The following is a 27,269-nucleotide window of genomic DNA, read 5'->3' on the forward strand; positions in this document are numbered from 1 at the left end:
AGGTGCTTAATAGTAACATCAAGGCCAGGCACAGTGGCTCACGCCTGCAATCCCCCTACTTTGGGAGGAGGAGGCTGGGGGATTGCTTGAGGCGAGGAGTTCGACACCAGCTTGAGAAATATGGTGAAACCCCTTCTCTGCAAAAAAAAATATAAAAATCAGCCGGGTGTGGTCGCCTGCGCCCGTGGTCCCAGCTATTCAGGAGGCTGAGGTGGGAGGATCGCTTGAGCCCGGGAGGTGGAGGTTGCAGTGAGCCGAGATCGCGCCACTGCACCCCAGCCTGGGCGACAGAGCGACTCTTGTCTAAATAAATAAATAATTTTTAAAGTACATCAAAGACACATTGAGGCTATATGTACCAAAGAGCTTTAGTGGTGAACTCTTGTCAGGGGGCCGTGTCTGTGGGAGGCTGAAGGATCCCGGGTGACACGCCTTCTGTGGGTGAGAGGCAGCGTCTCGGCAGAAAGAATATTGCGAGTATTATTGAGGGTACGTGAAGGAGAGAAGCCCCTTTGGTTCGGCCTTGGACTAAGCCCTCGTTCTCAGGTGAACTTGCAGTGTGATCTTGAGTAAGGTCAGTCTCCTCTCTCACCTCAGTGGCCCGAAACCTCAGGAGGTGGCAGGGGTTTTCTAATGACTCTCCCAGCTCTGACATCCTCTGACTTCACTCTGGGAGAACGTGGGCTGGTGGACTCCGGGCAGAAGCCGACACACAGTTGGGCCATAACAAAGAGCCCCGGTACGGGGCACGTTCCCGCCCCCGGGAGGTTTTGGAAACATTGTGAGGCAGGGGGCGGGGCTTGAGCAGGCCGCAGCCAATCACCAAAGGACCGGGCGCTGGGGGCGGGGCCTCGCGCGAGCAGCGGCGGTAGCGGCTGCGGCCAAGCTGGGTCCGAGCATCCCGCGGCTCTGGAGCCGCCCGGCCCGGACATGGCGACCGTCCGGGCCTCTCTGCGAGGCGCGCTGCTCCTTCTGCTGGCCGTGGCGGGGGTCGCGGAGGTGGCAGGGGGCCTGGCTCCGGGCAGTGCGGGTGAGTAACCTCCGGAGCAACGGTTCGAAGCTGTCGGGAGCGGCCGCCTCAGCGCTCCAAGATGGCGCGGGGCAGGGGGCGGGGGTGCGCGCGACCCCCAGTCCCTGCCCACGTCCGGTGACCCCGGGACCCGAGGTCTCAGCGCTCCAGAGGCGGGTGCCGAGGCGGGGCGAGTGAGGAACTCTCTCCGCCCCAAGATCTTCTGAGCGGTGACTCGGGTTCGAGGCCTTGGTCTGTCAGCCACCGACACGGGCCCCCTCTTCGGCACTGACCCTTTCGCTTGCCTCTGGTGCTTGTCAGAAAAGGGTGCGATGCCCCCGCCCAGGATCGTCGCGAGGTTTGGATGGGATTTCGGATACGCAGCCGCCCTACCGCGGCCCCAGTTAGTTATTGTTACTTGTTACTTGACCCGCACTTGGTTCAGAACGACCTTGGTGGCGGTGAGCACTGACGGTCCCCACAGCCCGCGTGGTGGGTCCAGGACTCGGGTAGGAGACATTAAAAATCAGTAAACCCTGCCCCCCGGGGGCTGGCAGGCTTGAGGAGAGGAATTCTTGCTCTACAAGAACTAAACCAAGGATGGATAGGAAACTGTTAAGTGATTATTGATTGCTTCTCACTTGCTGGCCTTTTGAGTGGACGCCGACTCCTTCCCTCCAAAAGCTCTCTCGGTAGGAGATGGGGTACAGCAGGAGCTTGAAGTAACTCGAATTCAAGGCAGAAATGTCCAGAGGAAATGAAGGGCCGTGTATGAGTGCACAGAGGGAGAGAGAGGACATCGACCTAGGATGAGTGGAAAGTGGAGCGATTCCCCCTAGCTGTACTAGACATTGAAAGATGGCTAGGATGTGTGCATGCAAAAGTGGTGAAGTGCATTGCTTACAGGGAGACAGGGAGAGCCACCTAAAAAAAAAAAAAAAGCAAAGTCAGCCGGGTGCGGTAGGCTCACGCCTGTAATCCCAGCACTTTGGGAGGTGGAGGCGGGCAGATCCCTTGAGCCCAGGAGTTCGAGACCAGCCTGCTTAACATAGTGACACCCCATTTCTACTAAAAATACAAAAATTAGCCGGGCGTGGTAGTGTATGCCTGTTGTCCCAGCTACCTGCGAGGCTGAGATAGGAGGATTGCTCGAGCCCCGGGAAGTTGAGGCTGCAGTGATGTGCCACTGCCCTCGGGAGTGAGACCCTGTCTCAAAAAAAAAAAAAAAAGCAAAGTCAGTTCCAACAAGGGTATTAACTATAGCTAGGTTTCAAATGTAGCTGTAAACTATCCCAAAGAATAAAAGAGAAAATGCTGTGTATTGGCTAAATCAGATTACTTTTCTGGGCCCCATTTTTCTCCCTGTTAAATTAAAAGAGATTGAACTGAAACACTTAAAAAATTATGAAATACTAGTTGTCCATTCTCCTCCCACAACCAGTCAGTTCTGCAGGAGGTAGTACAGTGGCATGGTTAAGAACATTGAGCAAATTACTTAGCTTTAATCTTTTTGTGCTCAAATAGCCACCTTTATTGTAAATGGTACCTCACAGATTTTATTATGAGAATCGAGGTAATACATGTCCAGCATTTAGCGTAGTAAGCAGTGAAATATTAGCTATTAAGTATGTTCGGGAAATACTGCATATGGTACCCTGTCTTATAAATTCACAAAACACATTAGATTCACAATAAAGGGTCCAAGGATTCCTGTGGTAAAACAAACAAACAACCACAAAAAAAAACAAGAAACTTTTTTGCCGGGGGAATGGCATGATTGCTAATGAGTATGAAGTTTCTTTTGGGAGTAATGAAAATGTTCTAAAATTAGATAGTGGTGATGGCTACACAACTCTGTGAATATACTAAAAACAACTGAATTGTACATATTAAAAGGGTTAATTTAATGGTATACAAATTGTAGCTCAATGAAGTTGTTAAAGAAAGAAACTCGTTTGCTCATAAAATTCTTTTTTTCTTCATAACACCTAAAGCGCACTTCAGAAAATGCTGGGTTAGTTGATTTCTAAAGGCCCTTCTAAGCTCTAAAAGTTCATGACAACATATAGTTTGCATTGTTTGATAAAAAAAAAAAATTCCAAGTTTGATCTAAAAGTGAGACGTGTTCTTTATACTAAATTCTAGGAAGCATGTATTGCCTGGTTCCTTACTAAAGGACATTGAGTAATATAATGGACAAAGGCTTCCACTGTGAATTGTAGAAAGTATAGAAAATGCTTTTCAATCCTAAACAGAATTAAGAACACAATATAAAATTGTATTTAGTGAAGGCTTTGCTTGTATTCCTGCTCAGTCTTCCTTCCCTTCTTAACCACATCCAAGATTGGGTACTTCTGTCTGCTCTGGTATAAGGCTTTGCAGGTTATTGACCCCCTCTATTATACAACTTTGCAAATCTTATTACCTTAATTATTCCTATTCCTGGGGGATGGAGGTGTGAAAGTGAAATGACTTGCTCAGTGATTTTCTCTTTGGAGGATGAGAAGGGACCCTATCCTGCAGTATCAGCATCGTGTGTCATGGCACCTGATAATGGCTCTGTTTTTATGTAAGTTGCTTTGTAATAGTACAAAAGAGGGAAGGATATAACTTTAAGGGCCAGGTTTCAGTAAGTTGACATTTAAGGAATTAGGTAATGGTAAACCTAGAATCCAGAAGAAGAATGTAATGAATTTTAAGTTAGAAAAAGCAAACGCCTATCTGGAGCAAAGTAATAAGAAGCAGATTCTCTTACCAAAGAAGTATCTTGGCCCACACTGTAGAAAGAGCTAGGATTGGTGATAGACCAGATATGACAGTTTATTCTGGTATGCAGCTAAAAGTTTCTGTCTGGCATCCATAAATTTAAGCAATCTTTCATTAATCATACTTTTCACTGTGTGCCTGCCACTTGTAGAAAAATGGGAAGAGGTCAAGGAGGTTATTTTTATATATTATAAATGTGGTTTTTAAAAGAACAAAAGAGATACTATGAGGTTTGTTTATCCAAAAAATACTATATGAGTACTTATTATATGTCAGGCACTGTTCTAGGTGCAGAGCTGTTCCTCCAAGGAGCTTACATTCTGGGAGAGAGGCGATAGACAATAAATAGATAAATACATAACAAAATGATTTCTAGGTATGATAAGGATGCCGTGAAGGAACTAAACCAAATGGCTAACACAGAGAATTGTGTGAATGGAGGATGAGTAGTTCTTTATGTAAAAGAACTTCAAAAGAGTTTATAAGAGCTGCCTCTTTGAGAAGGTAAAGTTTAGAACTGAGATCTGAAGGCTGAGAAGGTGGTGGGTATTCTTATGAAAGACAGGGGTGAGGTCCAGGAAGTGCAGAAGCCTTAAGGCATAAGGAACAAAAGGTTATATGGTTAGAATGTAGTGACCAACAGAGTATCCTAGGGCTAGATGGTGCAGAGCCTTGCAAAAAACCACATAAGGATTATAGATTTTATTCTGCGCACAGATAGAAACCAATAGAGTTTTAAGTAAGAGTGATATGATTTTATTTCTATTTTAGATCAGTCTTGCTGCTGAATGAAAAAAATTATTGTAGTGGGGTAAGAGTATAAGCAGGATGACTAGAAGGCCATTGCAGTAGTTCAAGCAGGAGATAAGAGTTGACTTAAGAGTAGAGTGGTGTGGAGTTAGGAGAGGGGATATTTAAAATACATTGCTGATGGATTAGACGTGGGAAGTAAGGGAAGAAGGAATTAAGGATTACTCATAGGTTTTTTTTTTTATCATGAGCAATTTAATAAAAGTTGATGCCATTTACTGAAGTAGGGAAGTTGGAGGAAGAGCATTTTGGAGGAGGGTTGGAAGGTAAGGAAAGGAGAGAATAAAAAGTTCTATTTTTGTACATGTTTAGGATGAATATTAGTAATAATCACACTAGGGCCATTGCTTAGTAAGCCAAATTCCATACTTGTGAGTAATCCATTTAGCAAATATTTATTAAGCTATTAATACTGACAGACACTGTGATAGAGGTATAAAGTGGTAAGCAAAAATAGGAGCTTAAGTTTGGTGGGAAATTCAGACAGGAAATATCACCCCAAAATGTTTAATACCTACATTGCTAATATTATGTGGTTATATTAGTACATACCTATTTATATCCTAAATCTGAAGAATATATTTGAGGAAAAAGCATGTGGTTTCATCAGGTATATAGCACATAGTATGATGGATGCTGTAAAGCACATAGATAACTTGAACAAGACTCTAAGTGGAGTATTAAGAGATGTGTTCTGACCATGAGATAATTGGGAGCTATACTTTTAGATCCTTTGTTTAGAGATGGGAGCCCTGCTGCAGTGGGGAGGGGAATTATCTAAAAATACTGACTGTTAGCCTCTGGGAAGAGGACTTTAGAAGAGTCATTTGCTTTAGTTGTTTCATAATGATGAATGTCTAGGTTACAGTTCTTTTGACTCTAAGGAACAAAACCCAAAATAAGTCAGGATTAGGGGGCTGATTATATAGCATTTAACAGGAAATCACATGGAAAGCCAGTGGTAGGAAATTCAGCACATCTCTACCTCAGGGACTGCTACAGGAACTAGAAAGTTGACAGGAACCAAGACTGACGGGAAATTAGACTTCCCGTGTGTTCTTTTAGAGACAGTCTCTATCTCACATGGCTTCTCTCTGTGCATCTCTTCCAGTTTCCTCTCTCCCTCAATCAGCTTCCTTTTTTTTTTTTTTTTTTTTTTGCACATGGTTTCCACACCCTTATAAAATGTCAGCTTCCTAGCCTCAGCTCTTCTTGACCTTATAGCTGCAGAGCCCACCACCAACTGGCTGCCTGCCTCTTACCTGAGTGTATGATTTAGTCCAATTTATCTTTTGATTTAAAAATCATATGTTATTTTCTAAATTATAGGTGAGTTACCATATGAAATATGGTACTGAAATAGTATTAATATAATGAGAGAAAATTTTTTGTACTTTTTTCCTGTTAAAAAGGCATTGTATAACTATAGGATATTACTACCTATTTTTTTTAAATAGGTTTTAGGGGAACAGGTGGTGTTTGGTTACATGAATAAGTTCTTTAGTGGTGATTTCTGAGATTTTGGCGCACCCATCACTACAATGTACCCAATGTGTAGTCTTTTATCCCTCACCCCCTGCTCACTCTTCCCCTGCTGCCACCGAGTCCCCAAAGTCCATTGTACTGTTCTTATGCCTTTGTGTCCTCATAGCTTAGCTGACACTTGATAAATGAGAACATACAATGTTTGGTTTTTCATTCCTGGGTTACTTCACTTAGAATAATGGTCTCCAACTCCATACAGGTTGCTGCAAATGCCATTATTTCATTCCTTTTTATGGCTGAGTAGTATTCCATAGTGTGCATATGTGTGTGTGTGTGTGTGTGTGTGTACACATATACCACATTTTCTTTATCCAATGGGCATTTGGGCTGATTCCATATTTTTGCAATTGCTAATTGTGCTGCTACACACATATACCACATTTTCTTTATCCACTTGTTGATTGATGGGCATTTGGGCTGGTTCCATATTTTTGCAGTTGCCAATTGTGCTGCTATAAGCATGCGTGTGCAAGTGTCTTTTTCATATGACTTCTTTTTCTCTGGATAAATATCTAGTAGTGGGATTACTGGATCAAATGGTAGATCTACTTTTAGTTCTTTAAGGAATTTCCCTACTGTTTTCCATAGTGGTTATACTCGTTTACATTCCTACCAGCAATGTAAAAGTGTTCCCTTTTCACTACATCCACTCCAACATCTGTTATTTGTTTATTTTCTAATTATGGCCATTCTTGCATGAGTAAGGTGGTATTGCATTGTGGTTTTGATTTGCATTTCCCTGGTAATTAATGATGTTGAGCATTTTTTCGTATGTTTGTCGGCGTTTGTGTATCTTCTTTTGAGAATTGTCTATTCATGTCCTTAGCCCACTTTTTAATGGACTGTTTGTTTTTTTCTTGCTGATTTGTCTGAGTTCCTTGTAGATTCTGGATATTAGTCCTTTGTCAGATGCATAGTTTGCAAAGATTTTCTCCCACTCTATGGGTTATCTGTTTACTCTGCTGATTATTTGTTTTGCTGTGCAGAAGCTTTTTAGTTTAATTAAGTCCCATGTATTTATCTTTGATTTTGTTGCTTTTGCTTTAGGGTTCTCGATCATAAAGTCTTTGCCTAATTCAATGTCTAGGTGGGTTTTTCCGATGTTATCTTCTAGAATTTTTACAGTTTCAGGTCTTAGAATTAAGTCTTGATCAATCCTGAGTTGATTTTTGTATGAGGTGAGAGATGAGAATCCAGTTTCATTCTTCTACATACAGTTTGCCAATTATCCCAGCACCATTTGTTGAGTAGGATGCCCTTTCCCCACTTTACGTTTTCATTTGTTTTGTTGAAGATCAGTTGGCTGTAAGTATTTGGCTTTATTTCTGGGTTCTCTATTCTGTTCCTATGTGCCTATTTTTATACCAGTACCATGCTGTTTTGGTGACTATAGCCTTATAGTATAATTTGAAGCTTCCATATGAATTTTAGGATTGAAATTCAAATTTTAGGAACTAGAATTGTTTTTTCTAGTTCTGTGAAGAATGATGATGGTATTTTGATGGGAATTGCATTGAATTTGTCTATTGCTTTTGGCAGTATGGTCATTTTGACAATATTGATTCTACCCATCCATGAGCATGGGGTATGTTTCCATTTGTTTTCTGTTGTCTGTGATTTCTTTCAGCAGTGTTTTGTAGTTTTCCTTGTAGAAGTCTTTCACCTCCTTGGTTAGGTATATTCCTAAGTATTTTATTTTATTTTTTTGCAGCTATTATAAAAGAGGTTGAGTTCTTGATTTGATTCTCAGAGTGGTCACTGTTGGTGTATAGCAGTGCTACTGATTTTATACCTTGATTTTGTATCCTGAAACTTTATTGAATTCATTTATCAGATCTAGGAGCTTTTTGGATGAGTCTTTAGGGTTTTCTAGGTATACGATCATATGATCGGCAAACAGCAACAGTTTGACTTCCTCTTTACCAATTTGGATGCCCTTGATTTCTTTCTCTTGTCTATTTGCTCTGGCTAGGAATCCCATTATTCCTTATTAGTCAGTGAATCTAATTTTTGAGCTGAGCACTGTGCTAATTGTACCAAGAAGCTTACAATCAATCTGGGGATACCAAGAGAACCCACATGAAATGATTAGAGAAGAGTTAAGTGTTAAAGTTTCCAACTCTCACTAGAATAGTAGGGTCTTAAATAACAAAAACATCAACATGGCCTAGAGTTGTTGGAGAAGAAAGGCTTACTAAGAATTAAGATGATAGTTGAGCCTTGCAATATGTTTGGAGTCAGCAGGAAGTGGGCATCAAGCATTTCAGGCAGAGGACTGTGTTCTAGGTAAGTGTAGATTTTCTTTGCTAAAAGTAATAGAAGTTTAGGGAAGGGAAGGCTAGAGAAAGACTTTGAAATTTTAGAATTGGAATAGCAGGAAGCCATTGTAGGCCCTTGATTAGAAGAGGGATGTCATGAAAGGTTTGTTAAAAAAAATAATCTGGCAGTCATATTGGTACTACAATTGACTTAATATAATTGGCTGCTGCAGCAGTGCGATATGAGGCAAGCAGTGGAGAACGATACATGTAACTTGCAAATGATTCGCGAAAAAAATTATGTATCTATCCATACATACATACAGATAGATACGGCAGTATGACAAGATGTTAGCAATGTTGAATTGAGGTGGTGGGTATGTGAGTAATCCTCTCACTCTTTGGTGCTTCCTTGGCTGACTGTATACTTTAAGCAGATATACCCACATGTATATTTTTAAAGGGTTATATGTGACAATTGCATGAATGTATTTATAAGTTAAAGTTGCAGTTCTCATTTAAATGTTTTTTAAGTGATTGTCATTTTCCAAGTTATTTTGAAAATTAAAATTTGATTAAAAATAAGATTTTACATTAAAAAAACAGATTTTTAAATTAGTTTTTTAAATTTAGAATGACCTTTTTCCAGTATCAACTCAGATTTAGTTTTTTTCTCCTGAAGTGTATAGTACACACTCAGTGCACGTGCACACACACACATCTATGTATGTATATGTGTGTGTATATATATATTTATACACATACACACTGTTTTAGTTGTTCTTTAGGGAGACATTAATTAGAGGGAATCTTTTTTTTTTTTTTTTAGGAAACAAGAATTGCTTTTCATTAACCAACTGAATTATAGCTTTTGTGAGACATCTGTGGCAAAATCCCTTTTAACTTCAAAAATCCTATAATTCTATGGATATTTCTTAGTTTTGGATTAGGGTGTGTGTTTGTTTTTTTAAAGCTAGTTGGCTTTAGAAGCTGCGTTTTTCTGCATGTGGCTGGAGCATGTGCTTCCTGCTTACTTGCCTGTCTTTAGTATACACATGGCCAAAACCAGCAGCTGAAACTCGGTGTTTCTAATTATTGGATAATTCCGCTTGCATATTTTCAGGCTACACTAATACCTTCTTAAGCCCAAAATATGTGGCCTTCAGTAATCAATTTTTAATTTTTACTTTATAATCACAGACTATTGGAATAAGAATGCAAGATACGACACTCATACTGATGTCTTTAATGAAGATAACACCTGTGTTTTTTATTTTCATCATAGCAGTATCACATTTTATTTTGAACTGTTCCATCTTTATCTGTTCAATTCCATTTTACGAAAATAAGCAGAGTTTTAAACTATTATTCTTTTAGAATATATTAGGATCAAATTATAAACCCAGAATATATCCAGAATTCATTATCTTATAGAAAGCATTAGGCCTGGGAGAGTTTTGTTTTGTTTTGTTTTATTTGTACTGTAATAGTTGAATGACCCAATTAATCCCTTTTAGTTGCTCTGAAAAAGATAAAGACCCTTAATTGCCACATTAATTGCATTTGAATTCTTCTCCCATTGATAACGAAGTCATATGAATGGATGTCTATTTGTAGACATTTATTTCTTGAAAAATATGCAACGTTAAAGATTCTAATGAGCTTTAACTATTTCAAAGGAAGAAAAATGTGTGCAGATACAATAATGGCTAAGGGTAAGAAGAGGGTGTAGAAAATGTGATGGAGCAGAGGTCCCCTGTCCTGTTCGTGGAGAGTAGCAATGCCCTCAAGAGAAGACATATACTGTTACAGAAGAACATTTGGTTGGGAGAAGGAAAGAAGTTATTACCAGGAGACTTTAGGCTGCCCTCTTTCATCCCATTTTGTCAGAAGTATCAAAAAGTCTTTTGGAAAGACTAGAAGGAATATATGCCAAAATGTCAACAGATGTTGTGGCAGGACAGTGGAAATATAATTTTTCGTTTTCTTCTTGTTTTCCAAATTTTTGAGGTTTTTTAAATGAAAAAAAAGAATTATTTTAAAAATTTAACTTTGAGGGATACTCCCCTGTAGATTTGACCTTCACCATTAAATTGGAAAAAAGGCTTTTATAGTTATTTTTTTAGTAAGACCTCTGTTAGTGGAGTTTTAATTATAACACATTTTGTGCTTCTGTTCTAAATAGACCTTTGCTCCAAGAAATTGTTTTTCAAAAATCCCTAGGTCCAAATCAGACTCCTGTCTGCCTGATTGTTTACTTTTTGCTGAGCCTTTTTCTGTTTATTGGGACCATATGTTATCCTGAATTATCTTTGATTATGACCAGCAGGATTTTCTGCCCTCATATGACCTTTGTGTTAGACGCTAGTAGTAGAAAGTGCCAACTTCTAGAGCTCTTCAAAAGAGCACATCAGTGTCACTCAGGAGAGCCTTTTTTCCTGACTATCCTCCCAATCTAATGAGGGTAGGGACATAGCAGAGTCTTAGGAGATGGATGTAGTTTGGTGTGGCATTGCAGAGGAGTTGTTATAAGAAAGTGTCGGCCAGGTGTGGTGGCTCATGCCTGTAATCCCAGCACTTTGGGAGGGCAGGGTGGGCGGATCACTTGAGGCCAGGAATTCAAGACCAGCCTAGACAACATGGCAAAACCCCATCTCTACTAAAAATACAACAATTAGCCGGGCATGGTGGTGCATGCCTATAATCCCAGCTATTAATACTTGGGAGGCTGAAGCACAAGAATCACTTGAAGGTGGAGGTTGTAGTGAGCCAAGACTGCACCACTCCACTCCAGCCTGGGTGACAGCGTGAGACTCTCAAAAAAAACGAAAACCCTCATGAGTGCTTTGGTCGTCCCTTGTGTTAGCCCTTCATAGAAAGTAACTACAGCCTTACTACAATCAAGGCACATTTTTTTTCTTCTGAAATGTAGTGAAATTTTTATGTGTCCTTCAGAATTTTGTAAACCAAATGTTTAGAACTTCAAGACATGTTTTGACATAGAAGTAATATTAGAAAGCCAGTCTCAAAAAAAAAAAAAAAGCTAACTAAACTAAACTGTAGTAATATGGCAGTAACATCCTAGACCCTGTCATTGTTTTATGGAAAAGTGATTTCCAGTTTAAAACTTAGAAACTTGGTTGGTAAGATCTGAAGAGGACTTCTTTTATTCATTTGTTTACTCATTCATTTCTCCTCAATACCAATCCTACTTTTCAATAAAAAAAGTTCTACTTTTATCTAATATGTATACTGAAGTTGTATAGATTTCATTTGAAGAGAGGATTATGTTGCATACACGTGCACAGACACACAGGTTGAATATATGTAAATATATATATATTTTATATATATATGTAAAAACAGGTGTTTTAAACCATTGTACCAGATCTACCTGCCTGAAATGTAGTATTTTTCCCTCCTGTGTCTTTTGACTTGCCAATTCTAGACAGCTGCTGACCATTCCAACCCTATCCTCTTTTCAGTCTTCTGCGCTCTACAACAGTTACATGCCTCTGATGATTATCGCTATAGCCAATTTATGAATTCCTCTGGAGCCATAATGCTGCTTGGCAACCTTTTTCCTTTTCTCTAATTTGACATTTCTTTCTCTAAGTTGATGAAGCAGTGTTGTTTTGAACACAGGTTTGAGAAACGTATTTATAGTTGTTTTCTTTCTCTATTTTCCAAAGTGGCTGTTTCAGACCTCTATAATTTCAACTCAAGCCCCCAGCCCTATCTCAGCCCTATCTATTTTCAGATCTAATCACTATTTCACTGAGAAAATGAGGTGCTGTCAATTTCCCTGTTAATTTATTGATGTCCTTGAATTCTTTACTCTTGTCTAGATTTTGTCCTACTACCAGATGGTAACCTGGGTGAAGTTAGAGAGCATAACTTTTGTTCACTATTGTATCCCTATTCCTAAACACAGTGCCTCTTTTAAAACCCACATGCCCTTCCAAGAACCACCTCATTTCTCTATATTCTGATTTACTTCCAACTGGATATAATGTAATTCAGTTCTGCCACCCAGAATCAGCATCTACCCCGCAAGTTAAAGGGCATGGTCCCCAACAAGATTGCCCTTAATCCAGACACTAGCTTAAGTTCAAGGGTCCCCAGGCCACCCACACTTTTGACCAACTGGCTATAAATCCAGGGTTCCCATGACCCCCTCAGGTTCAATAATTTGCTAGATCAACTCACAGAACTCTGGGAAGCACTATACTTTAAATAATGGTTTTAATATAAGGGGTACAGTTCAGGAGGATCAGTCAAATAAAGAGCCTCATAAGGTGAGATCTAGGAGGGAATGCAGAGCTTCTATGTCCTCTTATGGAATCAGTTGCATCATCTTCCCAGTACATCTGTGTGTTCAACCAGGAAAGCTCCACTGAGCTTCTATGTCCAGAGTATTGATTGGGGTTTCATTACATAGGCATACGTGATTGAATTATTGGTCATATGGTTGAGATCAATCTGCAGTCCCCCTTCAATCCCTGGAAGTTGGGAGATCAGGTTGATCCCATGTGGCTAAAAGTCCCAGCTCTTTAAACACATGGCTGTTCTTTCTGATGTGCCAGCCCCCGTCCTGAAACTATCTAGGTCAGGGGTGTCTAATCTTTTGGCTTCCCTGGGCCACACTGGAAGAATTGTCTTATTTCACATGTAAAATACACTAACACTAATGATAGCTGATGAGCTGCAAAAAAAAAAATCTTGTAATGTTTTAAGAAAGTTTACCAATTTGTGTTGAACCACATTCAAAGCTGGGCCTGGGCCACATGCAGCCCATGGGCCACTGTTTGGGCAAGCTTGATAGGTGAGACCATGGGTCACCTTATTAGCATAACAAAGACACTCCTGTTACTCAGGAAATTCCAATGATTTAGAGTCTCCCTCCCAGGAACCAAGGAGAAAGGCCAGTCAAATTATTTATTATACAGTGTTCTACCACTGCTTAAAAGTAGACTTCCTCAAAAGAATTGTCTGTATTTTCTTGAATTCTCTCTTGAACTCACTGCAGTCAGGCTTTTGCCCTTTATTTCACATTGATGACATTTATTTAAGGTCATCATCAATATCTTTCACATTGCCAAATACTGTGATCAGTTTGAAATCCTCATTACTTGATAGCAGTATCTAACATGGTTAACATCTTCTTGAAACATTTTATTTGGCTTTTTGGACACCATTCTTTCTCTTAATTATCTTCCCATACATTGACCACTCTCACCTGTCTCTGAAGGATGGAATGCATTGCTCAGTTCTCAGATCTCGTCCCTCCCCAGATGCCGTCATGGCTTTAAATATCATCTACATAGTGTGTCTCCCAAATTGCCATCTCCAGTTTGGAGTCTTCTCAAATTCATATATTCAACTCCCTACTCAGTATATTATTTTAGATATATAATAGGCATCTCAAAATTATATCTAAAACTGAATTTCTGATCATCTCTCTCTCTCTGAGATCTCCTCCCTTAGTCTTTTCCATTTCAGTTAATGGTATTTCTAGATATTTCTGTTTTCTCACTTTGTTGGACCAAAAACCTTAGAGTCATTCTTAATTCTTTTTCTTCCATATTTCACTTCCAATCCATTAGCATATCCTGTCAGCTTTATATTCATAATAGATCCAGATTCGGACTACTTAAAACCATCTCCACTGCTGCCACCCTAGTTGAAGACACTACAGTCTCTTATCAAGACTACTGCAATAGCCTATTAGTGTTTCCTCCCTTACTCCTGTGTATTATATTTTTAACACAGGAACCAGAGTGGTCTTTTAAAAATGTTATTCTGATTATGACATGCTGCTCAAAACCCGTGGGTGGTTTTCCATCCTTCTCAGAGTAAAAGCCAAAGTTCTTACCATGGCCTATAGAGACCTGTATGATCTGGTCCCCTTCTCTGACCGCATTATGTCCTACTCTACCCTTCAGTCATTCTTTTCTAGCCACACTCTTTGCTCTTCTTTGAACACACCAGAAACTTTGCACTTGCTGTTTCTGCCTTTTGGAAAATTCGTTGTGGCTTGTTCCCTTACTTTAAGGTATCTGCTTGAGTGACACCTTTTCAGTGAAGCCTTCCTAGCCTGCCCTATAAAATACCCACTCACTCCCACACACACATCCTCCTTACTCTTTAATCTGCTTTATTATTGCCATAACATTTACCACCATTTCACATTCGTATTCTCTCTCTCTGTCTCCATATATATATGTATGTGTATATTACATATATAGTTTAATATCTGCTCTTTAAGTTTCAAGAGAACAGAGACTTATGTTTTTTTGAATGGATGATCAATGCCTAGTACTTAAGCTGCTCATAAAATTTTTTTAAGTTAATAAATATCTTAGAAGAAGAAGTATTCCCTGTTTCTTTCCAGGGATATGCCTTCTCATATACACTTGGTTTTATCCCCTTTGGAGTCCTCTTGAGACTTGTTCTGTCAGAGGAACATTAGCTCTCTACTGCTCTTTTCTGTCTGTAAAGAAGGTCAAGTCTTTTCCACTCTGAAAAAGGGAGGAAAATCTTGGAACCTTGCATCTTTGTATAATTACTACTCTTTTTCCTTCCCGTCATTGCTAGACTTCTTATGACTCTATTTTTGATGTCTGTACTTCCTCACCTGTGGTTTACTCCTTAATATCATTCACTTCTACCAGTTCCATAGAAAGTACCTGTGAAGCTCACCAAGTGGCTAATTAGTAAACCCATTTCCTTTTTTCATTCTACAGTCTAACTTGACTCTCGTGGTGCATGACACTACTCCTCCTGTGATGCCACTCTCACGGTTAACCTACCTTTCTGACTATTCCATCTCGTCTCTTTCCTTTCTTTCCATATCTCAGATGTTGCTCTTCTTTAGAATCTGGTGCTATGTTCTCTTCTCACTAGAAACTCTCCCTAGACAATATCATTCATTTCCATATACTCCTTTATGCTGATGAGTTCCAAATTTGGATCTTTAGGCTTGGCTTTACCTGCACTCCAGGCCTGAATTTCTGAGTTTACTGGAATTTCCATCAGGATATTCTGTAGGAACCTCAGATTCACATGCTCAAAACAAAATTCACTATCTTTTTATCAGTTGACTTTTTATTATTGGTTTAATAATAGCTCTAGTCCATACGGTAATTGTAAGGATTAGATAAGAAAATGCATACAACAAACTTGGTCGAATTCTGGGACATAGCACACACTAAATAGTAGCTATTATTATTACATGACAGTCTCCCCTATTAGACTGCAAGCTTCTTGAGGACAGGGACCATGTCCCCAAACCTAACACTGTCCTTGACTTGTAATAGGTGCTCAGTAAAGGTTTGTTGAGTTAAAATGAATAATAATAATAATAATCTACTGAATAAATGGTTTATGTAACCATGTGAATTAGCTTAGTCATCTTGTTTAACAGTGGAACAACATTTGATGTCTATTTTTTTTCTCCCTAGGTGCATTGTGTTGTAATCATTCAAAGGATAACCAAATGTGCCGTGATGTATGTGAACAGGTAAGATTACATAATAATTACAGAGGCAGCCAGACACAGTGGTTCATGCCTGTAATCCCAGCACTTTGGGAGGCCAGGGTGGGAGGATTGCTTAAGGCCAGGGGTTCAGGACCAGCCAGGACAACATAGCAAGACCCCTGTCTCTAAAAAATAAAAATAAATAAATAAAATTATAGAGGCTACTAGTTATACAACTATTTATTAAGTATAATTGTTTTTGGAGAAGTCTGTTGGATAGTACCTTAACTAATTGTCCAGGGTTCACATCACCAATAATGGGGCAAAGTGATTGTCTGCTGACATGATGCACTGAGAAGGAAAATATTATAATTGCATAATTTGAATTCTGAAGAAATAGTCGGGCAAACCCAGTTTGAGGAATATTCCTCAAAACATCAATGCCTGTACTCTTTAAAAATGTCAGTGTTAGGCCAGGCGCAGTGGCTCACGCTTGTAATCCCAGCACTTTGGGAGGCCGAGGCGGGCGGATCATGAGGTCAGGAGATCGAGACCACGGTGAAACCCCGTCTCTACTAAAAATACAAAAAATTAGCCGGGCGTGGTGGCGGGCGCCTGTAGTCCCAGCTCCTCGGAGAGGCTGAGGCAGGAGAATGGCGTGAACCTGGGAGGCGGAGCTTGCAGTGAGCCGAGATTGCGCCACTGCACTCCAGCCTGGGCGACAGAGCAAGACTCCATCTCAAAAAAAAAAAAAAAAAAGAAAAAATGTCAGTGTTATAAAAACAAAGAAAGGCTAAGAAACTGTTACAGATTAAAGGAAACTAAAGAGATGTGACAACAAAATGCAATATGTGATCCTGGATTGGATCCTGGAATGAAAGAAAATTGCTATAAAGGACATTATCAGGATAAATTGGTAAAATTTGAATATAGACTGGATATTAAATAGTAGTATTATACCAATACTGTGATCCTGAATTTGGTGATTATATTGTGGTTGGGTGTGTTGGTGTCCTTGTTCTTAGGAGATACATGCTAGGATTTAGGAATGAATGAACATAATGTCTATAACAAATTCTAACATAGTCCTTCAAAATAATAGTATGTAATAATAATTTGTGTATATAGAGAGAGAATTAAAGCAAATGTTGCAAAGTGTTAAGGATGGGTGCATCTTGATGAAGACCATGTAGGTATTCACTGTACTATTCTTAAAAGTTGTCTGTAGGTTTGAATTTTTCTGGTTGAACCTGTTTATGAAAGTTCCACTGAAGCACTACCCATTCATAAAGCCCTACCTTTCTTTCAGGCTTGGTCATGTATGTCTAGTCTTAGCACTCAAGAAATAATAGTCTCATCTTTTAGAGGAGTCTTCAAGTAATAACGTGGATCTTGTTATTTTTAAAACTGAGAGAACTACTTAACTGGGACTATAACTTCTCATAAGTAATAATAATGAAGATGTAGAAAGATTTTGCAAGATATGGTCTGATTATAAGACATGACACTGATTCACCTCATCTAAATGGCTACCAGAGAATTCAGTGACATATCAAATCACTATTGCAAATTAAGTTTGCTGCACACTTACTGCCAGAAGAATAGCTTTTTAAAGCAAAAATGGCACCTTGATGATATCATAAGGAAGCTTTTAAAGTAGCTCTGCTACTTTGGGAAATATGACTTGCCTGACTTTTCACTTTGTTTCTTGCTTTTTCTACTGATGTTCTATAGGGTGAATGATTTTTAGGAGGTATCTTGTAATGAGGCACCAGCAGCAGGCAAGGTCTAATTTCTTAAAATCTGGAATGCTAGAAATTATATAACTTAGCAAATTAACTGAATACTATAGTCACCCTTCTTCCCCAACCAAGTTCTTAACTAATTGAGAAATAAGGCAGATACGTCCAAAAATATTACTTTTATTACTAGTTACACAGATGTCGAATGTGACTTTTATCTCTAGGCACACACTAAGTGACAGAATTAGACTTACTCCCAGAGGAGGAGAGGTAAGGGCTGTGTTACGTGTGTTTACTTTCCCCTACCAAACTCAATGGTCAGCTAAGTCAGCCATCCTGATCATGGGAGAAGTGTATCAGGGGTGTGGAGAGAGACCAGGGCTGTTAAAACTCATAGAGCTCACTTCAAAGAGAAGGAAATGCTGTGAGTGAGGAATCATTATTTCTTCAACCAGTAGGGAATGCAGACAGGATGGAGTCTTGATGACATTTAGATTTTGAACTGAGTAAATAGCATTCTTGATGACTCTAGGAGGTTAGGGAAAAGATTTGGTTTGAGGAGAAGGTGAGCTGTTGAATTATCAGTGAAAACCACTATGTGAAGATAGGGATTTGGAATTAAAACTTTTGGAATTGGAATTTAGGTAAGAAGTCAGGGCTGGTAGCTTATAATATTCAGAAAATATGTGTGATGGTTTACAGTGAAACTGTCAACAGTGTCAGATGCCAAAGAAAAGTCAAGGAGTTTGAGATCTGAGAAAAGGCCCTTAGTCTAAAAAAAAAAAAAAAAAAAAAGCCAGTTAGTGGAGATTTTAAAAACATCTCCCTGCAGCAGGGATTTTTGTTTGCTTTGTTTATGATGAATTCCTTGGTGCCTAGAACAGTTAAAACAGTATCTAACACTCAAAACTCTCAATAAATATTTCTAGATCAACTGGAGCAATGGAGCTAAAAGTCACACTGCAGGCATTAAAAATTTTTTAATAAAAATATTTACAGTTATGTAATTTTTCAGACTTACAAAAATGTATTCAGTTTTTGTATATGTCTTACCTGTATATATTATGAATTCCTTGAATATAGGGATCGTGTCTCATTTGCCTATGTTGTATTCATGTCCCTGCTCATGCAAACTAATTAGTTAATATTTTTGAGTTGATTGGTGAAGAAATGGGTACAATGAAAGGAAAAAGCTGGAAAAGTCAGTAAGTGCAGGAAGTAAAGATTTGTTTCAAGATGAAAAGTTTTTACTTGTTTAAAGACAAAGGAAAAATGAGTAATGACAGAGGAAGGAGATAAGTATGGGTAAAAAACTTCTCAAAATTCAAGATTGTAAACCCTATGATCTGATAATTTCTGCCTTGAGTGGCATACAAGTTTGGTTATTAAATTTTTTGCTCTGAGATGATTTGTATAATTATAGTATATATTCTAGTATGTATTCTGAATAAGCATTCATCTTTCTTTTTAAGTGTGATTACTAGTTGTTTAGCAAGAAAAGTGACTTTGTATTCAAGTCCACCTTATTATCTGAAAGTTTACATAGTACGTGCTGGTTTATGTAAGCTAAATGTATTTCTAATAAGTATGTGTTTATCAGTTTAATTCATTCTACTTTATAGGATCATAATTTTAGAGAGAGAAGGGACCCAATACATTATCTAACTTTTTAATTTTGCTTATTAGCTATTCAGGAAACCAGAAACTGGGACCTAAATTTTATTTTACACTTTTCCCTAAGTGCCATGCCCTTTACTGTACCCCTTTACATGCATTATTTTCATTTAATTCTTACACCCAGCCCTTGAAAGAGGTATTGTCATTATTTGTATATTATAGGTAAAGAAATTGAAATATAGAAGACTTAAATAACTTACCAAGGCCCCAAGCCAATTAGTTGAGGAACAGGGACTCAAACTCAAATGTGTCTGATTACAAAGTCCATACCCTTAGCCACCAGGATATAACTACCTCCTATGAGGCCAAGTGGTTTGCCCAGTGGTATTCAGAGTGTATTTCCAACTCTCAGTTCTATATTCTTTCCATTGGTCTAACCTGTTTCAAGTGCTTGTAGGTTTTTTGCCTTTTTTGTTTGTTTTTGTTGTTGTTATTGAGGGGAGATGGAATTGCAGGAAGAAGGAATGAATGAGAGAGCATAGCCATCCCTGTGCTTTTTCCTAGTCTGCTACAATGTCATATCTTTTGTTTTTTCTTCCTCTTTCTCTTTTTCATTCTTTCTTATCTTTCATTGTTGTCTTTTTCAATCGATTTTTCTTTTCTTTCACTCTTCCTTTTATCTTTTTATAATAGAAAACTTTAAGTATATACAAAGGTAGAGAGAAAAGTGTAATAAACCCCCATATTCAGCTTCAACATTATTAAGTCATGACCAGTTGTGTTTCATTTAAATCTCTTTTTACTTTCCCCACTATATTGAGGCAAATTTATGTAGCAGCAAAATCTCAATTGTCATATTATTTGATCCATAAATTTTCAGTTTGGAGCTACAAATGATATGTCATTTAAAAAAAAGATAACCACAATACTGTTATTACTTCTTTGAAAATGTAATATTCAAAAATCTAGTTATTCAGATTTCTTATTTATTTTATAAGGTTTTTTTAGTTTGGATCAGAATTCAAGTGATATATATATATATATATATATATTGCAGTTGGTTATATGTTTTTTAAATATCTTTTGATCTGTAGGTTTCTCCTTGCAATTTATTTGATGAATTAATTTGATCATTTGTCCTATAGAGTTTCCCATAGTCCAAACTTTGGTGTTCACATCCCCCTGGTGTCATTTAACATTTTCCTCTTTCCTCTGTGTTTCTTAGTAATTGGCAGTTAGATTTAGAGCAGAGCTATCCAATGGCACTTTCTACAGTGATGAAAATATTCTAGACCTGTATGGTAGCCACTAGCCACATGTGCCAGGTGAATACTTGAAATGTGCTTAAAGAGACTGAGGAACTTTAATTTTTAATTTTATTTATTTTACTTGATTTAAGTTTAAATACCCACACATGGCTAACAGCTACCTTAGGAGCCAGATCCAGAGGCTTAGTTTTGTTTAAGTCTTCCCCCAAAAATGTCTCTTTTTGTGATGTTAACAGTCATTGTGATAATTGTCTAAATGCGTTAATTCACTAGGGGTTGCGAAATAGTGATATTCTATGTCTTTTCACTTCTTAATTGTAGTTGGTAGTTTTGGAGGAAAATGGCTAATAAATAAGCTAACTGGAGATAAATCCTTTTTCATTGTCCATAGCATTCATGGATTTTACCGTCTCAGCTATTTGCAGGTAATCATGAAGGTCTGTCTGATATGTGTAATGATTTATTATTTACTGAAACACCAAATTGTAATTGCATAACGTCCTATTTGGAAGTGAGCCATTTAGCTTAGTGATTGAACCTTTGTCAGCTCATCAGCATCAATTAAAAAAAAAAAAAACAGCTTTGTTTCTATCTTACAGCATTTTATGGAGAACTTATGTGCCATAATGCTGTTTACAAATTTGATCTTCACCAGTATCACGGGTTTGATGACAGTCTATTTTTCGTTGTTAACAGTTGACTAAAAACAATTTACAGAACAGTTTAGAATAAACTTATCTTTTTTTTCTTCTTTCTCTCGCTCTCTAACCCCCAGCCTCTAAACAGGTTGGTAGCCTGGGTTTCTCCACTTTTTTTGGTCAATAGAAAAGGGTCTAGACTTGCTGTATTTGGACTTTTCTTGCTTATTTACGAAACTAATCAACACTTTTTAAGAAATGTTACCTCAGCTTAACTTAGATCATTCTGAAGGTTTTCCACTTATAAAAGGAGCCAGGCACGGTGGCTCATGCGTGTAGTCCCAGCACTTTGGGAGGCTGAGGCGGGCAGATCGCTTTGAGCTCAGGAGTTCAAGACCAGCCCTGGCAACATGGTGAAACCCTCTCTCTACAAAAAAATACAGAAATTAGCCAGGCGTTTGTGGCTCATGCCTGAGGTCCCAGCTACTTGGGATGCTGAGGCTGGAGAATCGCTTCAGCCTGGGAAGTGGAGGTTTCAGTGAGTTGAGATCACACCACTACACCCCAGCCTGGGTGATAGAATGGGACTCTGTCTTAAAAAAATAAATAAAATAAAAAGGAAGTTGGAAAATATTCTAGACAACTGATAAATCTAGAGGATAATAAGTTTTACCTCTTCTTATTTCTTATAGAAAAATGCCACAAAAACTTTTTTTTTTTGCCAAATAGATTTTCTCCTCAAAAAGTGAATCCCGACTAAAACATCTGTTGCAGCGAGCCCCAGATTATTGCCCAGAGACAATGGTAAGTCTTATTGTAACTTAACTGTAGAAGCTTCTGTCTAAATGAAACTATCCAATGAATTACTTTCAGAGTTAGCAAATTTTTGAATGTGATTGGAATTTGTGGTCAAAATAAAATGTTAAGTTTAACTTAAATACTTAAAATCTTCATATAAATTGCTAGATAGAATATTGTTTTTCTTCTTTTATTATCCTATGATATAGATCTAAAAACAATCTTAAATATAAATGTGTTATCTTTAAATTTCATTATAGTATTTTATCTGGGATTGGGCACGGTGGCTGACGCCTGTAATCCCAGCACTTTGGGAAGCTGAGGCGGGTGGATTACCTGAGGTCAGGAGTTCGAGACCAGCCTGGCCAGCATAGTGAAATCCCGTCTCTACTAAAAATACAAAAATTAGCCAGACGTGGTGGCACACGCCTGTAGTCCCAGCTACTCCGGAGGCTGAGGCAGGAGAATTGCCTGAACCCAGGAGGCGGAGGTTGCAGTGAGCCGAGATTGCGTCACTGCACTCCAGTCTGGGCGGCAGAGTAAGACTCCATCTCAAAAAAAATTATCTGGAACTTATAATTTTATTTATTATTATAGTTTGACTAATTTTATGAAAACTGTAATAACTAAATCTATTTATTTTGATTTTGGAAAATTGAGATAAGGGAAAATATATGACTTATTATCTTTCAATTTTCTGACATACTACAGATATATTGCTTACCTATCTGAATCAGGTAACTTAAAATGTCTCTAATACTTGGGCTGTCCTCAGTGTTTGGGATGCTCATGTGCCAGACCAAGAAAGTGTGAGTTTGTTTGCAAGAGCCTCTTTAGATATGGTGGCTTGTATTATGTGAAGGGGAAAATAAGTTGATGATTAAATAGTTCTGACTGACACATTCCCTTTAGTCTTCACTTTTGTCTATCAGCTTGGAAACAGTGATTCCGGTAAGTATCCTGAGTAACTAGACTCATCATTAATGCTCTCAGATGGGAAAAGAACAAGGAATATTTCTGTATCTCAGCTTTGTTCCCCACGAATAGCTGATTGATGTGCCTATAGTTCTAGAACATTGACTGTATAGACATAGCCATAATCAAATTAGCTGTACATAATTTCTGTAGAAATTAATTGTCATATTTAGGAACTGGTTATCTACATAAAAGCCTTTTGTTGGTTACACTTTTAGGTTGAAATTTGGAGTTGTATGAATTCATCTTTGCCAGGTAAGCAATAGGAGTGTAACATTTAGCGCTTAATTTTAAAAACTTACTGTGTGAATGTAAAATTAGTGTCATTGTCCTGGAACCTAATTTATACTCTGGAGTTTCTATCCTCTCCTTCCCTTCAACACCTGAATTTTTTTTTTCTAAGACACAGTCTTAACTATGTTGCCCAGGCTGGTCTTGAACTCCTGGCCTCAAGTGATCATCCTGCCTTGGCCTCCCAAAATGCTGAGATTACAGGCATGACCCACCATGTCCAGCCCAAATTTTGAAATACATAATTTATTCTCATTCACTCAATCCTTAACTTTGTTCTCTTGTCTCCACTTCTGCCATTCTACTGAAACTAGTCTTTGAAAGATTACCAGGATCTCTTGGTTCCTAGATCTTAGGGCTCTTTCTCAGTACTACTCTCTTTGACCTTCTGGAAACACTTGATATTATTGATTACTACCTCCTTATGACTCCACCTTGGCCTCAGAACCTATTCTGCCTTACCTTTTTTTTTTGTAGATGGAGCCTTAAGGACTATGGTTATTTCTGTGTGTGGTCTTCTTCCCTTCTGTCTTCACATTCACCTTAGTAATCTCATTCCTTCCCAGAACTGTTAACTAATCAGCTCTGAGAAGGTAACTCTCAAATCTAAATCATTGTTTGTAACTTCTAGATATCTTTGTAGACATCTCTACCTGGATCTCTGCATCCAGGTGCCATCTGAAGCACAAATCCAAAATCAAACTCATAACTGCACCTCTTGTGAATGATACTAGACTGGAAACCCCCAAGTTATATTTTACTCCTTGTTCTTTCTAGTTCCATTGACTCTCCCCTTGCAAAATTACACCTGTCCTCTCTATTTCTAGTTCAAGTCTTTATTCTTACACTCTTGGGATAGAATATTATAAATAACCTTATAACTGATATTTCAACATATTATATCTTTCTTTCCTATCCTCTTCAAAAATAATTTCTCAGGGGATATTCAATTCCATCAGAATAAAACCCAAACTCTCTAGCCTGGCACTCATGATCTCCCAGGATTATGGCCTACTTTCCAGCCCTGGATAGAGCCAATTTCTTGAAAAAAAAAAAAAAAAAAGAGTATACCTTATGTATCTCTGAATTCTAGAGGCTGTCGCACTGTTTAAAGTTTGTATTTCAAACAGGTTGTCTTCCTGAAATTGCCCACCTCCTTGCCTGTCTCCTAGTCTTGTACCCAGCATCCTTAGTATCCTGTAATTTTCTACACACACGCACGCACACACACACACACACACACACACATACACACTGTTGCTAACAAACTGTAATCTCCCAAATAGGATAAATCATATATTTTATTTATTCCATAATTTCATAGCCCACATAACACCTAACAGAGTGCCTTGTACATAGTAGGAGCTTAGTAAATATAAATGCTTGTTGGATAATTTAATATGTTCTAAGAGGCCACTGGATACCTGGAAACAGCAGCATACTTCATTATGATATAACAAGTCACAGAGTTTATGACCTATCTTGATTCCATTTAAAATTCTTTCCAACATGTGAGGAACCTGAATAGCAAGCAGCAAAGATTTGGAAGAAATTATACTAGGCAGTGAGGCTCGATGTGAATTTGTTACTCTTTGTACCCTTAAGACACATAGAGATAAGCTTATAATATGCAGTATTTTTAGTCAATTTTTATAATTGGGGTAGTTTATTATATTTTGAGAGCTTTGTCTATCTGCGAACCATTTATTTGCCTTGTTTTACTTTTTAGCAGAATGCTTCTATTTGTTGTGTGAAGTCCTAGTTTCATTTGGGGAACTGTGTTACTTATTGCCTTGAATCTCTGACATTTTTTTTCAAATATAAATAATAATCTAACTTCAGATATAGATTCTCAAATTTATGTTTTACATAGAAGCAGCATAAGGCAATTTTAAAGGAGATAAGGAGGAATTTGCAGCATTCCTGCAAGCATAAGGCTTTTCTCTTTTCATAATTATTTCTTGTATCTCCTACTTTTTTTTTTTTGAGATGGAGTTTTGCTCTTGTTGCCCAGGCTGGAGTGCAGTGGCACATTCTCAGCTCACTGCAACCTCTGCTTCCCAGTTTCAAGCAATTCTCCTGCCTCAGCCTCCCAAGTAGCTGGGATTACAGGCATGCACCACCACGCCTGGCTAATTTTGTATTTTTAGTGGAGACAAGTTTTCACTATGTTGGTCAGGCTGATCTCGAACTCCTGACCTCAAGTGATCCACCCACCTTGGCCTCCCAAAGTGCTGGGATTACAGGTGTGAGCCACCACACCCAGCCTTTTGTTGTTGTTGTTGTTTTGGTTTTTTGTTTTTTTGAGACAGAGTCTTGCTGTTGCCCAGGCTGGAGTGCAGTGGTGCAGTCTCGGCTCACTGCAACCTCCACCTCCTGGGTTCAAGCAGTTCTCCCACTTCAACCTCCCGAGTAGTTTGGACTACAGGTGTGTGCCACCATGCCCAGCTAATTTTTGAATTTTTAGTAGAGATGGGGTTTCACCATGTTGGCCAGACTGGTCTTGATCTCGTGACCTCAAGTGATCTGCCCGCTTTGGCCTCCCAAAGTGTGGGATTACAGGCGGGAGCCACTGAGCCCGACCCTATCTCCTACTTTTACCTTAGGATTCATTCATTGACATTTATAATTGCAAAAGGGGTTTAAAAGCAAATTAGAAGCCCAGGCGTGGTCACTTACACCTGTAATCCCAGCAGTTTGGGAGGTCAAGGCAAGCACATTACCTGAGGTCAGGAGTTCAAGACCAGCCTGGTCAACATGGTGAAACCCCATCTCTACTAAAAATACAAAAATTAGCCAGGCATGATGGCAGACGCCTGTAGTCCCAGCTACTCAGGAGGCTGAGGCAGGAGAATTGCTTGGACCTGGGAGGCTGAGGTTGCAGTGAGCCAAGATCGCGCCACTGCACTCCAGCCTGGGCAACAGAGCAAGACTCCGCCTCAAAAAAAAAAAAAAATTAGAACACTTTTTATAATTTTATCATCTTTCAGTTTCACAATAATTTGGTTGGAAGAGTCACTGCTGAGCATAAATTGAACCAGAATAATACATAGTCATTTTGCCCCATGATTAAATGTGCTCATCAAAGCCAGATATACCTGACTCACAAAAATTGCCCCTGTTTACTAAGTATCAGTTTTTAAACAGGATCATGAATTTTATGCTATTCTAGGTATTTACTGTTTTGAATACAGTAATACTTGTGCCCTTTCTTGTTAGTTTGCTTAAGTTAAATTAAAATCTTTGCCTCTGATTAACAGTCTAACAGTAAGAAAGCCCTCTTCCTTGCTTTCCTTCCCTTGTATGTCCTCTGGTAAAGATGTTACCTACCCAAGAGTGAGAATGACTTAAAGAGCATTTAGGGTGGGAGGGAAAAGAGAAAAAACAAACGACCTGATAATTATGCTGTGAGGGACTTTGAAAGAGACTGATAGCAGTGGAAGTAAGGGTAAAGGGAGGTCCTTAATAATTTTGAGGCCCTGCTGTCTGAACCAGTTTTCTTATGGACACCTGCTTTGACTTTTAGTAGTAGCCTTGAAACATCTGGCATGCTATTTGTTTTTATTGCTACTTATGACCAAAACATTTAAACATTTTGTTTTTAAGGTGTGTTTAAGAAGTCTGATGGCTGGGTTGGCTTAGGCTGCTGTGAACTGGCTATTGCCTTGGAGTGTCGACAGGCATGCAAGCAGGTAACACTGGGCAGTCAGGCTCTCAAACATCATGGAGTGCAGTTTGGTTTTAGCTGTGCATATGTCTTGGGCCTTGCCCACCTCCTAGCTTTGCAGAGGTAACCCACGAAAACTGCAAATTTAGCATTTCTTGTATAGACCATTTCCTTTTAGACTTGCTGTTTTTTTATTTATAGCTGCTGCATATGGCCTCAGCCTTCTTTTATTCTTTCTTATTATTCCTTGTCTCTGCCATGCAAAAAAGAATATTATAGGAATTTAGGTCTTCCATACTTTGCCTGCAATCATGCTGAGTCAATGCTGATGATGGCTGGGTAAATTTAGGGTATGCTTGGATGAGAACATTTGACACAGTTGGCTTATTTTTTCATCTCCTTTTC

General features: G+C 38.6%; 1 protein-coding gene across 5 annotated transcripts in view; it reads left to right on the forward strand.

Annotated features, from left to right (window-relative positions):
* Positions 1–853: 853 nt before the first annotated feature.
* The window catches only part of RECK (reversion inducing cysteine rich protein with kazal motifs), an 88,502-nt gene continuing 62,086 nt past the window's right edge, over positions 854–27,269 (forward strand). For 2 of the 5 annotated variants that reach the window (XM_032164132.2, XM_032164134.2), the window contains exons 1-5: positions 854–1,030; positions 15,852–15,910; positions 21,863–21,937; positions 23,125–23,161; positions 26,804–26,889. In XM_032164132.2, the coding sequence (XP_032020023.1) occupies positions 931–1,030; positions 15,852–15,910; positions 21,863–21,937; positions 23,125–23,161; positions 26,804–26,889 (357 nt within the window). In that variant the 5' untranslated portion in view covers positions 854–930. Of the gene's footprint in view, positions 1,031–15,851; positions 15,911–20,886; positions 20,921–21,862; positions 21,938–23,124; positions 23,162–26,803; positions 26,890–27,269 lie in introns of those variants that run through there. The other 3 variants (XM_058445604.1, XM_058445603.1, XM_058445605.1) reach the window with 3 other exon arrangements.

This window comes from Hylobates moloch, unplaced genomic scaffold (assembly GCF_009828535.3).
Source record: "Hylobates moloch isolate HMO894 unplaced genomic scaffold, HMol_V3 SCAFFOLD_10, whole genome shotgun sequence".
Classification (NCBI taxonomy): domain Eukaryota; kingdom Metazoa; phylum Chordata; class Mammalia; order Primates; family Hylobatidae; genus Hylobates; species Hylobates moloch.